This window comes from Mycteria americana, chromosome 20, assembly GCF_035582795.1.
Source record: "Mycteria americana isolate JAX WOST 10 ecotype Jacksonville Zoo and Gardens chromosome 20, USCA_MyAme_1.0, whole genome shotgun sequence".
Classification (NCBI taxonomy): Eukaryota; Metazoa; Chordata; class Aves; order Ciconiiformes; family Ciconiidae; genus Mycteria; species Mycteria americana.
This window is the reverse complement of record NC_134384.1, coordinates 2,141,785-2,158,345: the sequence shown is the minus strand read 5'-3', so window position 1 is coordinate 2,158,345 and position 16,561 is coordinate 2,141,785. Positions and strand designations below refer to the sequence as shown.

The window sequence follows — 16,561 nt, the reverse complement described above, 5'->3', positions numbered from 1 at the left end:
AATGCGTGTGTCGTCGTGCAGCCTGAGCTCTAGCTTTTAAGCTTTGCAAAACCCACGGAGAATCACTGCTAACAACCACCTCTCTGATCGTCCCCTTCCTATGAGGCAGGGAGGCTCCTACCCAAGTCCATGTCAACAGCTCTTGGTCTTTGAGAATATGGGACGTTTTTGTATACTGCATCGAGGATCTTCTCTTTGACTTGAGTGATGGTATCACAGTTCAGCACCTTCACAGGGATCTCTGGACTGTTCTCGTTTTCTGGGTTCACACAGTTTAGAATCTGGAAGGGAAGGAGAACCACACCATGCTCTAAAGGGCTACAGACAAGCATCCAGGAGAACTGTAACCACATCTGTCACAACAACCCTTTCTCATAAAAAACCCGCTACATTCCTATTTGTGTCACTGCAGTTGCATCTGGTATATCTTTATAACGATTATTAAGATGGGAGCCCTGGATGTCCGTTTTCATTTGCTAGAGGGAGGGCAATGCTCAAGGCACAGGGAGACAAAACGCTCCCCTCAAACCCTGCCTTTCAAAACCTTAGCTCAGGCTATTTGTACCTGCAAATTAGGGACGCACCTGACTTGGGCATGGGTCTAGCAGCATGAAGCTTTACTGCACTGGCAACACTTGTGCTCCACGGTAGTGTCCTAATCACTGGAAGGTCAGAACAGCTCATGTCCAAGTGGGGAGGACAGAAGTGATTCAATGGCAGCTTCTACAGTGATCACTCACCAGAGTCTTGTACTCAATTTGCTGCCGGATCAGCTTGTCCTCACTGAGGGAGTAACGGGCTTCTCCTGTGATGGCATCGATCGGACCTTTCTCCATCTGTTGCTTGATGGCACAATAGAGCATGAAGAGCGGCTCTCCAGCACATTCCTACACAACGAGACAGACAGCAAAACTAACACAGAGGTGAAGGTGCATCTCCTCCAGGGCCACTGGCCTGCAGAGAGGTTTTGCACATGCTTCATTTCAGCAGAGGCATAGTCCCATTGACTCAATCTTCAGCACATGTGCAACCCAGGCTCAGCCCCCAGCAGCTCCTGGAGAGGACAGCCAAAACCATGAGCTCCGTTGCTCAATGGGTATGTTGTCTTTGGCTTGGTAAATCTCTACTGAATCTATATGGCTGTAAAAAAAGGAATTTGAGATCTTGATCCCATTGTTCACTCCCATGAAGCAAATTCTGTGGGGCTTCGAAAACCACAAATAAAGTTAAAAAATATGGGAGCTCAGACACGGAGACGTAAGTGAGAATTTCTCTTAAGTATTAAAGAAGTGCGCCAGAAACTCCATTACATGAGAGTTACACCAGGCGATCTGAGGGTTGAAGAAGGCTGAGCACGGAGCTGTGACAGCTTGGCTCAGCCCAGGTAACAGCAGCCCCAGGTGTAGGCATCTCCGAGCAAATTTCCACCTCCCCTGCCTTGCTACAACGCCTTTTGACTTGGAGCCTGACTGAGAGTTTCAAGCCTCGATTCACCCCGGGGATGGCTGGTGGGTGAGACAGCAAAGCGGCAGAGGGGTCTCAGCTCCATCCCTCCTTACCTTGAGGAACTTGTGGAGGAGGAAGGCAAACCAGTTAGTCAGCATCTTCTCAGCCACTGACTCGGTCCTAGGGAAGCCAGGAGGACACGCACGTTACATACAAAACCAAACCACACATCAGAGGCCCCAGATCTCCCCGGGTTGTGTGACGGATGCACTCGACCTCTTAACCGAACTAGTAGTAGTTTGGTACAGGCTCCAAAGGAGGTAAAGCCGTGACCAGGACCAAGATCCTCTGGTCCTGATCCGTTCTCTGAAAACCCACAAAGGAGCAGAGTGGCACAGTGAGCATCGATGCATATGAGCTTGGAACACCCATCATGCAGTTAACGCATGAATAGCGGGTGGCTTTTCCCAGGCTCATTTATCAAGGAACAAAGAAAGTTGTGGGTACAAGGAGTCTCATGCATATCGTTCCTATCGCATGTAATTTGACTACGAGCCAACCGCTTTATCTATAAATATGACAGCCTAAGGGAGCCTTCTCTGAGCTCTCCCTGCTAGGCAGCGTGGCTGCACGGCGGTGATCTCCCCGTGAGCAGGGACACCTCTCAAGGTTGCTCCTCAAGGCAGAGAGACCTTTTACCAACGGTGGATCTTTGGTAAGTGAGCAATATCACACATAACCTTGTAGTATGGTAACATTGATTCTGTCTTGGTAACTTTGATTGCGTGCTGAATTGATAAATCTTGCATATATAATCCCTTAGACATAAACCGTTGTCCAAGTCTGAGACTAAGATTGGACCTGGCCGCACCTAAGCTCCATCAGGAGTTTAGAAAGCGAGGGGGTCTACTCTGAACCTCGTGACTCAACGGGAGGGTCTTCATTACTCTTCATATTCCTTCCATTAGACATAAACCATTGTCCAAGTCTGAGACTAAGATTGGACCTGGCCGCACCTAAGCTCCATCAGGAGTTTAGAAAGCGAGGGGGTCTACTCTGAACCTCGTGACTCAACGGGAGGGTCTTCATTACTCTTCATATTCCTTCCATTAGACATAAACCATTGTCCAAGTCTGAGACTAAGATTGGACCTGGCCGCACCTAAGCTCCATCAGGAGTTTAGAAAGCAAGAGGGTCTACTCTGAACCTCGTGACTCAACGGGAGGGTCCTCTGTACCCTTTGTATCCCCAGTCTCTCTGTGAAGCACTTCAACTCGAGCGTAACCCCATTTTCCTGCGTATGTTTCTTCCAGGCAGTAATTAATAGAGTGAACCTTGCCATCGATCTTCGTTAAGTCGCACTTTTATACATCACATTAAAACCACTTTTGCTAATACCTTTGCCGGCGATGTTTTTGAGCCATCCGAATCGCTCGCTCGGACAGTGGCACCGCACGGCTGCAGGCTGGCACGGCTCCGGCCGTACTCTGAGCCGGGGCCGCGGCCCTGGAGCGGGCGGGCAGCAGGATGCGGCCAGCGCTGTCCCCCCACCCCGCTGCACGGAGCTGCCAGCAGCTTGCCCAGCTGACAGCCCATCAGAGCCCCGATGGGGCTGGTGACAGGGAGCCTGGTGACACTCGGCTCCTCGCACGTGGTGCAAATTACAGCCTGGCTCCGTAAATCACTGGGATTTGCAGCGGTTGCTGGCAATCAGGGACAGCAGAGTGACAATGGCAGGGAAATTGCAGCTTTCTCCCCAGTCCCACCCAGCGTCCTCTCCCCACATTGTGCCCAAGATTATCTCTAATTTAAATACAATGGCTCCTAATGATAGTTTTTAACGCTGGCTCCGCAGGACCCGGAGACTTTCCTTAAAGCAGCACAACCCCTCTTCCTGGGACAGGGTGGCTGTGCTGGTGGCAGGGTGTCTCTCAGTCCACGTCTGAGCCCCAACCACGCAGCTCGCGCTGGGGATGGCAGGCAGGCAGGCAGGCAGGGCTGGCAGGCAGGCAGGCAGGCAGGGCGGCCAGCCTGCCCGTGCGGCCGAGCAGGGGAGGGCTGCTCTGCCGCCAGCCGAGCCGGCTGCCAACGTCACCCCGGGCAGCCTGGCTCTCTGCACCCTGCCTTTGCCATGGCTGCCAGCCTTCCCCTCGTGCCACGTGCGATACCAGGATCTGGTCCAAATTTCAGCAAGCTGTGAGGGGTGGATCCAACACCTTGCCCTCTGCAGCACCCCTTCCTCTGGGGACCATGCCTCCCCGCACCTTCACCTGCAGCGAGGCAGCAGCCCCGCTGGGTCTGGGCACCTCTCTGCACCTTCATCCCCTTGGCCGGCAGCTCCGCTCCCGCTGCCATTCCTGCCAACTGCCTTTTTGATCACCGTGCCACCAGCCTGCCCAGGAGATGCCCAGCGGGCATGGCAATGCTCCGAGCCTCCGCCTCTGCCCGAACCCTGGACCCGGAGCGAGTCACCATCCCGCTCCGGACCCCTTTTCCCCGTTCTCCCCCATCTGCTCTGCTGCCTTGAATTAAGGACTGCCCCTTGGTATGTATTTATACAGCATCCCGCATGTCTGAAAACTCCGGCATTTAATGACAAACACATCCTATAGAAGCAACAGGGTTTGATCACAAAGTCAAGCAGACCAAGTATAAACAGGAGCCGCAGATTTCAGCAAACAAAAACTGACGCCAGTCAGCAAACGGACCTGGGGTCACGTTATCCATCATCTCTTAGGATCACAACATCTGCCAGGAATTTGTGAAAATGTCTGCAGATCCCCAAAGAATTTAAGCCTGAATTGATTAACTGCCTAAAAATTCATCCTACAAATTGACACACACGTTGTTCTCCTGTTTAAAATATTTCAGTCACCCAATTAAGGAGGAGAGCCACTAGCACGCTGCCGCACCAACGAGCCACAGAAAATGGAGAGTCAATGATACAAACCAAAGAATAGGTGAAAAACTCAGAACATGATACGCTCAGGACTTCAGGGTGAATATTAATTTAATAAACTGCTTTGTTAACAGAATATTAAATTAAAAATTGGCAAGCCTCCCGATTAGCCCTACCAGTGAAGTAATACTGTGTCCCGTCCCTCTTGGCTGCTCATGGCCTGACACCAACACTGGCACTGTAAAAATAACTGAAATACGGAGTGACGGAGAAGTTGGGGCATATTGTGTGGGAGAAGGGTATCGGATACTCCCGTGCCTCGCTGTTCCCTTTTATTTCTGTGTCAGAAATACAAAATCAGCTGAATGGAACAGCAAAAAAGAAACACCTTGGAGCATCTCTGTCAAATCCCATTTCTCCTTGCCTCCGAGCACCGAATCTCACTCTCATCTCGACACGGACTGACGCCGTGAGAGATTTGCAGTACATCAGTCCCGGGAATGGCCAACAATGAAGTTAATCATCGCTGTCCTACACTGGCTAAGGAAAGGGGCTGCTTATAACCTTCATCACTGCTGGGTGCAGCACGAGCACCGTAGGCTCCTTGCAAACGAGCCTGCTGTATATACTTTCCTTGGCCTCCTCTGCCTTTGAAATGGGATCGGTGCTGGAGGGCTGGGTAAGCCATCCCTTAAACTCTGCCTGCCGCCACGGGGCCTGACCTCTCTTTCTCTCTGCTGAGCGAGGAGGGGTCTGCTGAGCCACGGCAATAGCTGCTGCGGGGCTTTGCGCTGCCCCTCGGCAGGCATCGCTCTTGCTCCGTCGCCGGGCTGGTATCTGAAACGCTCTAATAGATCTGCCTCTAAAAATAAAGAATAAGCTCCTGAAGATTAATGTGGCAGGAGAGAATCCCTAGACTTGGAGAAAACCCTTCTCATATTGACCGCATAACAAGGGCAAAGCACGATCCAGGGATGACTTTCCAAAGGAGTCTGATGCCAGCAACCCATGCCTTGGCTGCTCCTCTGACTTTCTGCGTCACCGGGAATAAAACAAAACTAAACAAAAAGAGCTGAGAGAACCCAAAAAATAAATATGTATTTTATTAATTTTCCCTGCTATATCTAGGTCTCTGAACTGCTGTGTGCTGCTCTCTGTGCCAGAAACCAGAGCAGCTATTTGATTTAATGTCAACTTTTTTGCTGTCTCCCGCGAGGGGTAGTTGCAGAAGAAAGAGAGAGGGGGAAACAAGGAAGAAAGAGAGAAAGAACTGAGTGCCAATTATCAGCTGCTGCCACCGGAGAGCTCAAAAAATATATATATAAAAAAAAAAATCTCACTTTGTGGCTGATCACTCCTTATTAAGTCAGAGCAAGATGTTCCAGCCCAGGCTGTTTTGTGCACCAACACCACCCGGGAGCCCGCGGGGCACAGGGCTGGGACAGGACTCCAGCCGTAGGTTTCCCATGAAATAGCTAAATCCTGGCCCAGGACAGCCAGCCCCGGCACTGCTGGCATTGCCCACGGCCCATCTCTTTGCTGGGTGCTGCGGGGAGGAGCGGGCACGGCTCTGATCACCAGCCGTGTATTTTTGGAGCACCACGAAAAGTCATTATTGATGGCTGAGGCAGAAGACGTCTTCCCAGCGACTCGTCAAACCACGGGGGAAATTAAGACGGCTTCCTTTTCCGATATGAGTTATTGCCTCCGCAAACACAGCCAGATTTAAAGCAATTTCCTGTCAAGTATATTCATTATGGCTGGAGGAATCCCTGAAATTTTCCTGGAGCTGTGAAATCCTCCCCTCGCCTTCATCCGCTCGCTCCAGCGAGATGCTGGCGGAGCCGCGGGCGCAGCCGATGGGGCAACCGCGTTCCTGCCGCCGGCTGAGGCCAGGCTCTGCAGCACAGCCAGGACCCAAAGGGACACGGGATGGAAGTGACTCACGACATGGAGAACAGGGGTAGCCTTTTGCTTGTGGCTGCTGATCTGGCCTACATTAATACACACTTTTCCCCCTTTTTCCTTCTGCCATTTCCCAGCACGATCTTGGGTGAGGCGCTTAATCCATTCTTGAGCTGCTTCCCCCCGCTGTGAAACACAAGCGCTGCTGCTCCATCCAGGCAGACATGGATGCTGTGAGGATAAAGCCCATAAATACCTGCAAGGTATCTCAGACACGTGAGGGTGAAGGTCACACAGGCACCCTGGCTGCAGAGGATGGGCTGCCATCAGGAGGGGGACCAAGCCTTGCTGGCCAGCCTGACGGCTCCAGGGGCAATTCACGGCACTGCCCATCCAAGAGGTACGCTTCTTCACTAGGTCTTTAATGCTTTACTCGCCACGATAATACCACAGCTCATGGGAGCAAGGACCCTAAGTACTGTACATGTAAGAAATCAGGCTCCTGCTCATAAAAGTCCAGTAAGGTGACTTAAGGAGCTGCATCTCTGCTCCTCCAGACCCTGCTGTACCTGAGCTGGTGCCTCCTCTTCCCTGCCTGGATGCACAGGACGCTGCTTGGTACCAGCAACGTGCACACGATGGAGAGCTCCAGTTTTTGTGCCATTCACCTCCCCGCCACGACGCTGCCCTGAAGCAGCCCCGCACAGGACCGGCAGCGGGGGCTAAACCTCTGTGCTGAACTGCTCGGGCATCTCTGCGCACACAGGTGAGAGAAGCAAGAGCTCGGTCAGGTGGATGCAGGCAGGGCAGGGCAAGAAGGAGGCAGCTGGATGGCAGAGGGGACAGGGTAGCCTAACAGGGTAGCCTAACAGGGTAGCCTAACAGGAGCTGGTGGAAGGCCAGGGCTTACTTAAAGCTGATAAGGGGGACTCAGGCTGGAACGCGGAACGTCTAAACAAGAATTACTGTCCTTGGGAGTAAAGCACATCCGGGAGAAGTATGTGAGCTAACTAAGATGTTTTGGGAACCATCTGAACCAACTAGCAGAAGCGTGATAAGAAGCACCCTCACGCGAACTATCCCCATTATAACACTCAAAGTCACACCCCTCGAGCTGGAGACCCCGGCCCAGGCGGAGACCCCTCACCTCTGAGCGTGCGCAGAATATTAAAGTAGCACTGTAGCTTTAAGTTGAAATAAGAGAAATGTAGACCAATGGAAAACTGCTTTGTGTAATTACTTATGCCTATGCATAGCTAGACTGTATAAATACTGTACCTGCGTGACCGAACTTTGTGCTAGCTTTGTGGAGCTGCCACCTAGCACCCATCTCTGCACAGACACGAAATAAAATACCTCTGCCCTGGGTGTATATTGGCGTCTCGCACACCGGGGAAACGACCTCACTCTCGTGGGATACCAACAGTGCTGGCTTCATCACCTGCTCTCAGCCAAGCCAGGGGAGGGGGGGACTGCTGGGGCTGGGGCAACGTAAGAGATTATGAGTGAGACAGACACATCAGAGGTAATAGCTCTCTTGGATCCAATTTAAGACCCTGTTCAACCATCTGTGGTGTCATACAGTAGAGTTAACCCTGTGTCCCAGAGACAGGTGAGGAAATGGATGGGTCATCCAAAGTCCCCCGTGGAGAGCTGCATTCTCCTTCCAAAGCCAGCACCCCGGTCCCACAGAGCCCCCGGATGCTACCAGCAGCACAGCTGGGCAGCCCCGTCTCCTCCCCGTCCCCCTGCGTTACCTGCGCAGGAGCAGTTTGGGGTGGTTCTTGTTTTCCAGGTTCTTCTCGATGAGGTCTGAGAGCAGCTGCTTCAGCACATCGGTGGCGTACTCCAGCTTGCCTTGCAGACCCGTCATGATGAGCGAGGCCACGTTGCCGCGATCGCGCATGGAGAAGCTGCGCTGCAGCTCCAGCGTTCGGATGAAGGTCAGCAGGAAGACTTTGTTGTTGATCAGCTGAGCAAAGAGCTTCAAGGCTTTCTCCACGCTCTGCTGCCCGTTCCCTTGGACCTGTGGTGGAGGAGAGCACGACCATCAGCCGAGAACGGGAAGACAAGGGACTGGAGGGCAGCCCTGCACTGCCGCAGGTCATTCTGCCAGCACTATGGGTGGGGTGAATGCTTTAACCTGGGGTGCACAAGCCAGCACCCCATCTCTCAGGGTCTCAGCATCCCCAGACGTGGTCTCTGGCCGGTCCTGAACAAGCATCACTCTTTCTGTCCTCCCCCAGCACTTCAGCACGGCTCACTTTAATCATTGCTCCGAGCTGTACTCTGCATGCCATAAAGCTGCTGCTTTGAGGCTAACGGCCCTATAAATGACATACAATTTTGCTTGTTCTGCACAAAAAGTGACACTCTTGTAAGTAAATTAAATACTAATTTAGACTATTGCTTTATTATGGGACAAGCGTAAAAAATTAATTGAGGCTTTCAGCCAGTTGCAGATTCAAGTAATTCATTACAAGTGAAAATGATGAACTACATTAAGCAACTCTTTACCAAACATCTTGGAGACTTATGTATTGGTTTTACTAACGTTACATAATTAAGCAACTGTGTAATTGGCAACACATTTATCACTTCTGCAATTCTGTTTTTCATGAGTAAAACAAATAAAAAGCACTCATATTTGTTTGCTAGAGCATCAGCTTATTTGGCAATTTGAACAGCGAACATAATGCGTGGGACTGGAAAACTCAGGGCATGGGAACGGGCTGGGAGAGGCTGGTCCAAAGCCTGCTGAGCTTTACCAACACCACGGCAACTGCTCAGTGGCGGTGGCCCACCAGAAGGGAATCTAATTCGATGCATGACGCTAAGTTGTGCTTGCCTGGGAAAGCAATGCTTGCCTGGAGCACGAGCAAGCAAGACTTCTTCCTCTTACATCTCTGGCTGAAGATCTGGGCCACCCCCCGGTCGCTGTGAAGGCAACAGGACTTTCAGGGATTACTGGAGCAATGCCAGTGTCCGAGAGGGAGCGCTGAGGCCGGGACCTTGGGCATCCCAGGTGGAGGATGGCAGCCCCACGCTCGGTGGCTGATCATGTTTCTTGAAGCACCATCATTATTTTTTTTTGCACTCTCACGGGTGAGCAGGGCCTATCTGCAAGGCGATCTGATGGACCCTTGTCTGTTAACTATTCTCCTAAATCCTCAGTGAAACCCTTACGTATGTATTTACGCATACTGGTGGAAAAACCAGGGAAATGGAAGTGCTTGCGCACAGGCAAGCGGGAGGCCGGCCGTGCCTGGGCTCGGCGCTTGCCCTCCTGTGGACACGCCATGGAAGAGCAGCAGCAGCAGGATGCTCCAGGCAGGATGCTCCCAGGCACACAGCCTTCCCCTGCACCGCAAGGTGATTAAGGAGGACTTTAAAAAGACACCGATAACTTACCTGGCATGCTTCGCTGCTGGCCTATAGCAATACAAAACCCCATAAAATAAAACTAAAGCAACACCGGGGAGAAGAAACCGAACGGGATCAAGCAATGTGCGACGGAGATAAAACACCAGCGCCTTATTTAAAATGAACTCGGGGCTCATCCTGCTAACCCCAGTGCCTCTAATAAGATTTGGTGTGGAAGGCATAAAGGTGCTTTGGGGTTTCACGCTGGCTTCCCCGAGGGCTCAGGGAAACTTCGAAGGGCCGGAGCACAGCCTGTTCGTTACCTCCAGCTCCCGCAGGACAGGATGGTCCTCGATGCCAGGGAAAAGGACCCTCATGGCATACGTCCGATAGTCGAGGTACGGGATCCCGGAGCGATCCAGGTCGCTGGTTAATTCATTGATGTCTGTCTGCAGCTCTGCAAAAGCTATTCGGGGAGAACAGAACAAGACAGAGAAACACACGTGAGCTCCGGGAGCCGAGGCTGCGGGGCAGAGGCTTCGGGGAGGGCTGGCTGCTGCTCTCCTTGGGGGCACGGCAGCAACTGTAAAGGGGCCAGCTCAGGAACCCGATTCAGAGGAGAGCTTGCCACGTAGCTCAGACAGACCCTCGCCCTTGGAGACTGTCTCGGCAGCCGAGAGCGAGAGAGCACGCACTGCACAGAGCAGATGACGAGAACAAAAGATGCTTATTAATTTGTATGCAGTTCACACCTGTGTATACACACCTAAACCACCTTTAAAGGCTGCGGATAGAAATGAGGATCTATGTTCATAACTCGGTACCTCCCATATTTTCCTTTCTTCTTCTTCTCCTCCCCTATCAACAGTTGCCAAAATAATCAAATCTGATGCAGATCAGATCCAAGCAGAAACTGCCTGCTGCAGGGGTCAGGAAGGAATTTATTCTTCCTCTCGTAACATAACATCACCATGTTATACAGCTGTATGTGTGTCCCTGTGTTCATTCTCCCAAGTATGAAATGTGGGCTCAGTGAGGTCTCTGTACCCCGGCTAGGCTGTGCCCAGGCTGAAGCTGTGGTCTTTCCTGAATACATCTCATTTTTTGTCCTGTGCTTCCAAGGCTATCCTTTTAAAATCAGCTGAACAAATCCAATGCAACACTCTACATATACAGCGGTCACACTGTGAAATTTGCAGCTTTCTATTTATTTTTCTTTGATTCACTAAGCTCCCTTCCAGCTGAAGGACGTACGAAACAAGAGCAGCACCCCTCCCCAGAACGCTTTTTGTCTCAACCCACCAGCTACAGAAACGACTGCCCACCTCCACCCTCGCTCCCCTGCAGAGAGGCCAGGCTCAGCCCCCTCCTTGCAAGGGACAGGACTCGTGGGTGTTGAAATCTGCAAGCGGCAGGTCTAGCTGCTCCAAATAACCCACAAGATTTCCCAGAAGCAAACGCTTGAGGAGCTTCTTCCTATCCCTCAGACCTGCTCCAGCTGCTCTGGGCTCCCATCTTAGAGACTGGAGGAGGGACTGGATCAGCTTTGCAGCCCTACTGCCTTCCACCTGGGATACGTGCTGTTTCTTGGGGGTCCCAGTCTCCTCCACTCCCTACCTCACTCAGCCTTTTTAAAAGCCCTTTACTAAAAGGCCATTAGACAAGAGGGCATTTTGTGCCGGGCACCCTGGGGCTCGCACCGTCCTCACAATGCGATCCAGGCGTGTCGCTTAAGCAGGATCAAGCTCTAATCCTATTCTCTGCACGTTAGGCAGCAGAGCCGTGTCTGCCGCTGACACGCTTGTCGCTGCCCACCCTCCCACGCAGCCTCGCAGGGCACGCACCCTGCTCCTCTCTGCAAAAATTCGGGTGACTGGGGTGGCTCCGGTGGGGAAAGCTGGGGACCAGAGCAGGGGCCTGCAGCACGCAGAGGGTGCCCAGTCCCGGGCAGTACTGACCCTCCTTGCACTCCAGGGCCACCCGGGACTCCAGATTGTCCATCTGCATCTGCAGCCTCTTGAGGGTCAGGTCGTTCTCTCGGGACTTGCGCTTGTAGGCGATGAGGACGATGATGACGATGATGAGGAGCAGGCTGCCTCCGGCCGCGATGCTGACGATGGCTGGCAGGGTCAGGAGGCTGTCTGAGATGATGCTCACCGAACCAGGGGAGAAGACGATACCACCAACGCGCACCTACAAAGCACAACGGAGGTAACCAGCAGCTTCCGGTAAGGGCGTCAGCCTGCCCCAAAGCCCCGTCCTTCCTGGCCAGGGCCCACCCCACACGGGCTGTACCGACCCCTAAGGAAGCGCTCAGCTGCCTCTCTTTCAGCCGAGACTATAGCAACTCCGATCGCCTCCAAACACAGAGGGTGCAGCTTATGTGAACACAGGGAGGCTTCAAGTCATGATAAATGTGCCAGCCCTTCGCTATCTGGGCTTTGTTCTTATTATCTGATGGCTCCATTTGACTTTCATTTTATAAGCTTTCAACTCCCTTTTGTAAACCGTGGACATTAGCAACCCGGTGATAATTTCCCTGACAAGAAACCAGAGCGACTGGAAAGAGAGAGCAGAGAAGGGAAGAGAAAGCCCCATGTGAAAGCTACAGAGCAACCAGCTGGAGGTTAATGCCGGGACAGGCTTTTCCTGGATGTGCCCTGGCCACAGATGCAAGCAGCTCTCAGGCAGGTTGCGCTTCTGTGAATCACGCTGTGATAATCCGAATATGTTTTGGATGCTGAACTTAAAGGGAAATAAATCACAATTACAATCTCATTTGGGCTCTACTCAAGCACTTCGGCAGCTGCGTGCTTGGTCTGCGAGTGGATCAGAGGAAGCAGAAACGCCCAAAACCAAAGCAGAAGAAGACATCGACTGTTATCCTGGGCGAGGCCGTTGATCCAACCAGTCCAGCGTTCAGATGCCCCTAGCTGTTTCTGCTTCGGGAAAAGGCAAAACTTTTCCATCCACTTAGCAGATCAGGTCTGGCTACAAGGATTGATAAAATCCCTTCCTATCCTACAGGAGGGCGAACACAGCCAACTGAAAATGGTCTCCCCTCGTACTGAAGGAAGAGCAAGCAGCACCAGAGAAAGGATGGTACCTGGTGCTGAAGGCAGAAATATTTGTTCCTTCTAGAAGGCTCTGATAGTAGACGGTGAGTCTCAAGGAGGAAATAAGAAGTTTCTCCATGCTAATCCACATCAATATTTTAAGCTTCCAATTAGACAGCCATAAAGATCTAAAATCCTACCGACCCTTGGACAAGAAATTGCACTCAATACCTGAGTGAGTCAGGGAGATGATGGAGGAGGAGAAAGGATGGGAGGGAGGGAAGGGATGCTGACAGGAGTGTTTGGTCCCTCACCATCACTTTGTGCTGTCCGGTGAGATTTGGCGGCTCGCACAGCAGCTGGGTCTCGGAGACGGTGACGGTGCAGGGTGTTTCTCCGATCAGCACGGTGTAGTTGAGCTTTGCTCCTCCAGGAGCGGGTGGGCACAGGTTTCTGCCCTAGGGACAAGGGGAGAGAAGACTGTACAAAGATGCAACGCATTTCTCTGATTTTCATCTCGTTCCCAGCTTGGGCAAACGATGGGAGTCCATCTAGTGTACCCCAATCTCCAAAGGGGACAGAAAACTCCTCTCTCTTGGATTTTTTTGCTGCTTCCCCCTGGGTGAATAAGGGTCTCCTTACCTTCAGGATGATGGGTGACCCCGGCTTCTGCTCCAGCACCCCAGTTGGGCTTAGGAGTTCAAACGTCGGGTTGGGGTAGTATATGAACTTGGTGTCGTTGTAGACCAGCAGGGACTGCACGTTGTTAAAGATAAACCCAAACTCATCCGGCCGCTCGACGGCGTCCAGGCCGGGCCGGTACTCGGAGGTGAGGGGGGGGGCGAGGCAGGCCAGTGCCGTGGCGTTCACCACCTTGCAGACCTGCGGGAAGGCGATGATTTGAAAGACGGCAGGCAAAACTTTACCCTGACCTGGACAATGATGTTCTGATTCCTTAAATACTCCCTGAAAAGTCCAGTGGATTCAAGTTTAGCTGGAAATATTTAATCCAGGTTTGATGCATTGCAGCCATAGTTTGGGGGAATTTGCTTCCCCTCCGGCCAGCAAGAAGGCACTGGTGCAGAGACAGCGAGCTTCAAAATGAGCAGTGTTTTAAAGGAGCTAGAGGCTCACGTAGCAGATCACTGAGCCCTTTTTCTTTATTTTTTCTTTTCTTTCCAGTCGCATCCTCTTTGGCAATGCTGGCTTTGAAACAACCCTTAGCGAATACCTGGTCCCTGCTACAAATTGGTGATTAGAGGCAATTCCCTAATGCCAGCGAGGGAGAGGAGCGATCATCTGACGCTCGGAGGTAACGTGAAGGTCATCTCCCGCCGGGCTGAGGACACCCACGGCTCCTCCAGCCCTGGAAGCAGGGAGCTGGCTGATTTATGAGACTCTTGCCTTATAAAGCAGCAAGAGCCCAACCGTTTGGCCTCCCTCCGTAAGGGGAAGATTTAATTTCACTCAATTTTGTGTCTTCAGAATTATTTTTGTAGCACTATAACTGCAACTGCTAACAACAAAATTAGATGTCTTTTTAAAAAGAGCTCAGATGAAAAAGGTCTTCAGAGGGGAAGGGAGAAAGCGAATAGGAAAAGACTGCTAAGTGATTTGCCCTTTCCAAGATAATACAGATTCAGTCAGAAAGATCACTGCATAGAAACAATATTTTTCAGTTTTACTTGGTCAAAATAATCTCTGCAGGTCCTGCAGGTACAATTCTTATTTGTAGCATACAAGAACATTGCGTAGTTCCCGTTTAGCTGAGGATTCATTTCAGTTTCTCACTCTTGGACTGAAAAAATACAGATAGGGGAAGGAGGTGGCATTCCAGGTTAATCCCAAACTCTGCTACCAACTCCTTGCTTCGGGAACATCAGGGTGGTAGGAGGGAGGAGGGGAAGGAGGCATAAAAATAACACCCGGCTTCACCAAAATCCCCGGAGCCGCACGCCCAGCATCCTTCGCACGGCGAGGAGGGCGCAGGGAAGCAGGACCTGGCCTTACCGCAGTGATCAAGCTGCAAAAGCGGCCTGCAAGCTTCTTGTTCAGAAGCGGTTCCCCTCTCTGCTTCCCTCCCCGGGCTGGTACAGGCTTGCCAGGCCCAGAGCTGTGGGAATAGGAGGTTTATTTATAGAGAGGCAGCTAGGGAGAGACTAGTTAAACATAGCAGCCTCATAGCTGGCAGGTCTCCGTGCCTAGCTCTGGGCTTTTACAGCAAGAGCAGGACTAAAATGGGAAGCGAGAAGCAGCTGGGGATGATGGGGACAGCTACACTTGGGCTTCCCATCATCATCATCATCATGTGCTTGCACAGCTGAGCTAGGTACAGGGAAGGGAAGGATGCTGGGGAGAGGAGAGCTCTCGGGGCTTAGGGGCTCTGACAAAAGGGGGAATTTCAGGAGTGAAACAAGTTTATCTGACCCAAGACAGAATTTGAGGTGATGGAGATGACCTAAAATGGGGTCCTCCATTTCTAGCTTTGAAAACTCCTTGGCAGTTACTGTGTTGCTGAGGAAGCAATTTCCCATTTGTGTGTGTCAACACCCTTCTTTCCCGGGTCCCCAGGTTTTGCTGCTAACGGTTTGGGTAAGTCTAGGGCAATACCCCCTTTCAGCAGCTTTTGCCACGGCAAGTCTCACCACGCAGAGAGCACCGGCACCAGTAACCATGCGTGGGCATCTGGGGGGGGACCCGCCGTGCGGCAGCGCACAGGGACGCTCCCAGGCACAGCCCGGCCGCGCCGCGCTGACAGCAGCTACTTACGTTGACAAACTCCTTGCCGTTGTACTTGACGCGGATCCTCGGCTCCTGGATCACGTCTAGGTTGGAGCCGGTGACGGTCAGAGGCGTGTGTCCGCTGCGGAGAACCAGGAGACACCTGATTAATGCATCGGGCAGGAGGGGCTGGGGCTGTGCAGAGAGACTGTGCTTGACAATAAGGATGCTTGTTGATCTCAGAAAGATGTTTTCTGCAGAGACTTCAGGCACCAGGCGACAGCGTGGATTAATACCCACTCCCCGAGTCGCTGGGGAGTGGTGTCTCACACGTTAGCTAGATTCTCTACTCTCAGCTGCACCCTCTCCCACCAAACAGCATTGCAAGGCAGCAGGATGGGAAATGGGACCAAACAAATCAACTGAGCTGAGACTAAATACGTAAGACAATAAATTAGTCACGGTGTTTAATGATTTACATAGTGAAGTTTTTAAGGAACACGGTAAATGGTACGTGCAGTGAAGGAACTGACGTGCACTTGCATCTGGACTGCAGCCGCAGCACGTTGTCGCCCAGAGCTGGGGAGGGATGAAGAGCAGCCGGTGCCATCGGGGCCAGGGAGGACACAACCCCCCCAGGCTACAGTACCCCCATTCTCCTACAGCCAGGGCCCCTCAGCAAAGTCTTTCACTCTTGGCTTCTTCTTCCCTGTGTTAATTGGAGCAGCACAGCCCAGATTCACCCGAGTCTCCAGCACCTCTGCAGCAGAGCCCAGCGGGTCCCTTAGACCCCTCTGTTAGCAGTCCTGACCGGCCCATCTAACCCCCCTCACCCCAAACCAGGCACCATCTTCAGTCTGGGCTCAAAGCAAACATCTCGCGCAGCCTGCTGCGAGACACTTACTTCTTTCACGGACAGTTTTAAAAAATAATTGGAATTTGAAATGAATAGCTGTGTTACAGCCCTTGTGAGCACAACCATTAAAATAACACCAGGGGACAAGTATGGCCCGGGGTTTTTAGCAGTGACGACGTCACGGTGATGTGACAGCGCCGGCCGCCCCGTTCCTAGCAGCGAATCTGGGACAAACAGTACATTTTGATTAGCATCAGCTTTCTCCTTTCTTGGTGGTTGCTGGTTTTGTTTTATTCCAGGACTACAAGAAGGAGC

General features: G+C 52.0%; 1 protein-coding gene across 1 annotated transcript in view; it reads right to left on the bottom strand.

The window, feature by feature from the left end:
* Nucleotides 1-16,561, bottom strand: part of PLXNA2 (plexin A2) — a 178,801-nt gene that overhangs the window by 12,688 nt on the left and 149,552 nt on the right. Inside the window, exons 17-25 of the mRNA XM_075521525.1 lie at nucleotides 15,439-15,532; nucleotides 13,312-13,551; nucleotides 12,984-13,127; nucleotides 11,572-11,806; nucleotides 9,937-10,079; nucleotides 8,008-8,276; nucleotides 1,560-1,626; nucleotides 741-887; nucleotides 122-281 (exon numbers count right to left, since the gene is read on the bottom strand). Of these exons, the coding sequence (XP_075377640.1) occupies nucleotides 122-281; nucleotides 741-887; nucleotides 1,560-1,626; nucleotides 8,008-8,276; nucleotides 9,937-10,079; nucleotides 11,572-11,806; nucleotides 12,984-13,127; nucleotides 13,312-13,551; nucleotides 15,439-15,532 (1,499 nt within the window). The remainder of the gene's footprint in view (nucleotides 1-121; nucleotides 282-740; nucleotides 888-1,559; nucleotides 1,627-8,007; nucleotides 8,277-9,936; nucleotides 10,080-11,571; nucleotides 11,807-12,983; nucleotides 13,128-13,311; nucleotides 13,552-15,438; nucleotides 15,533-16,561) is intronic.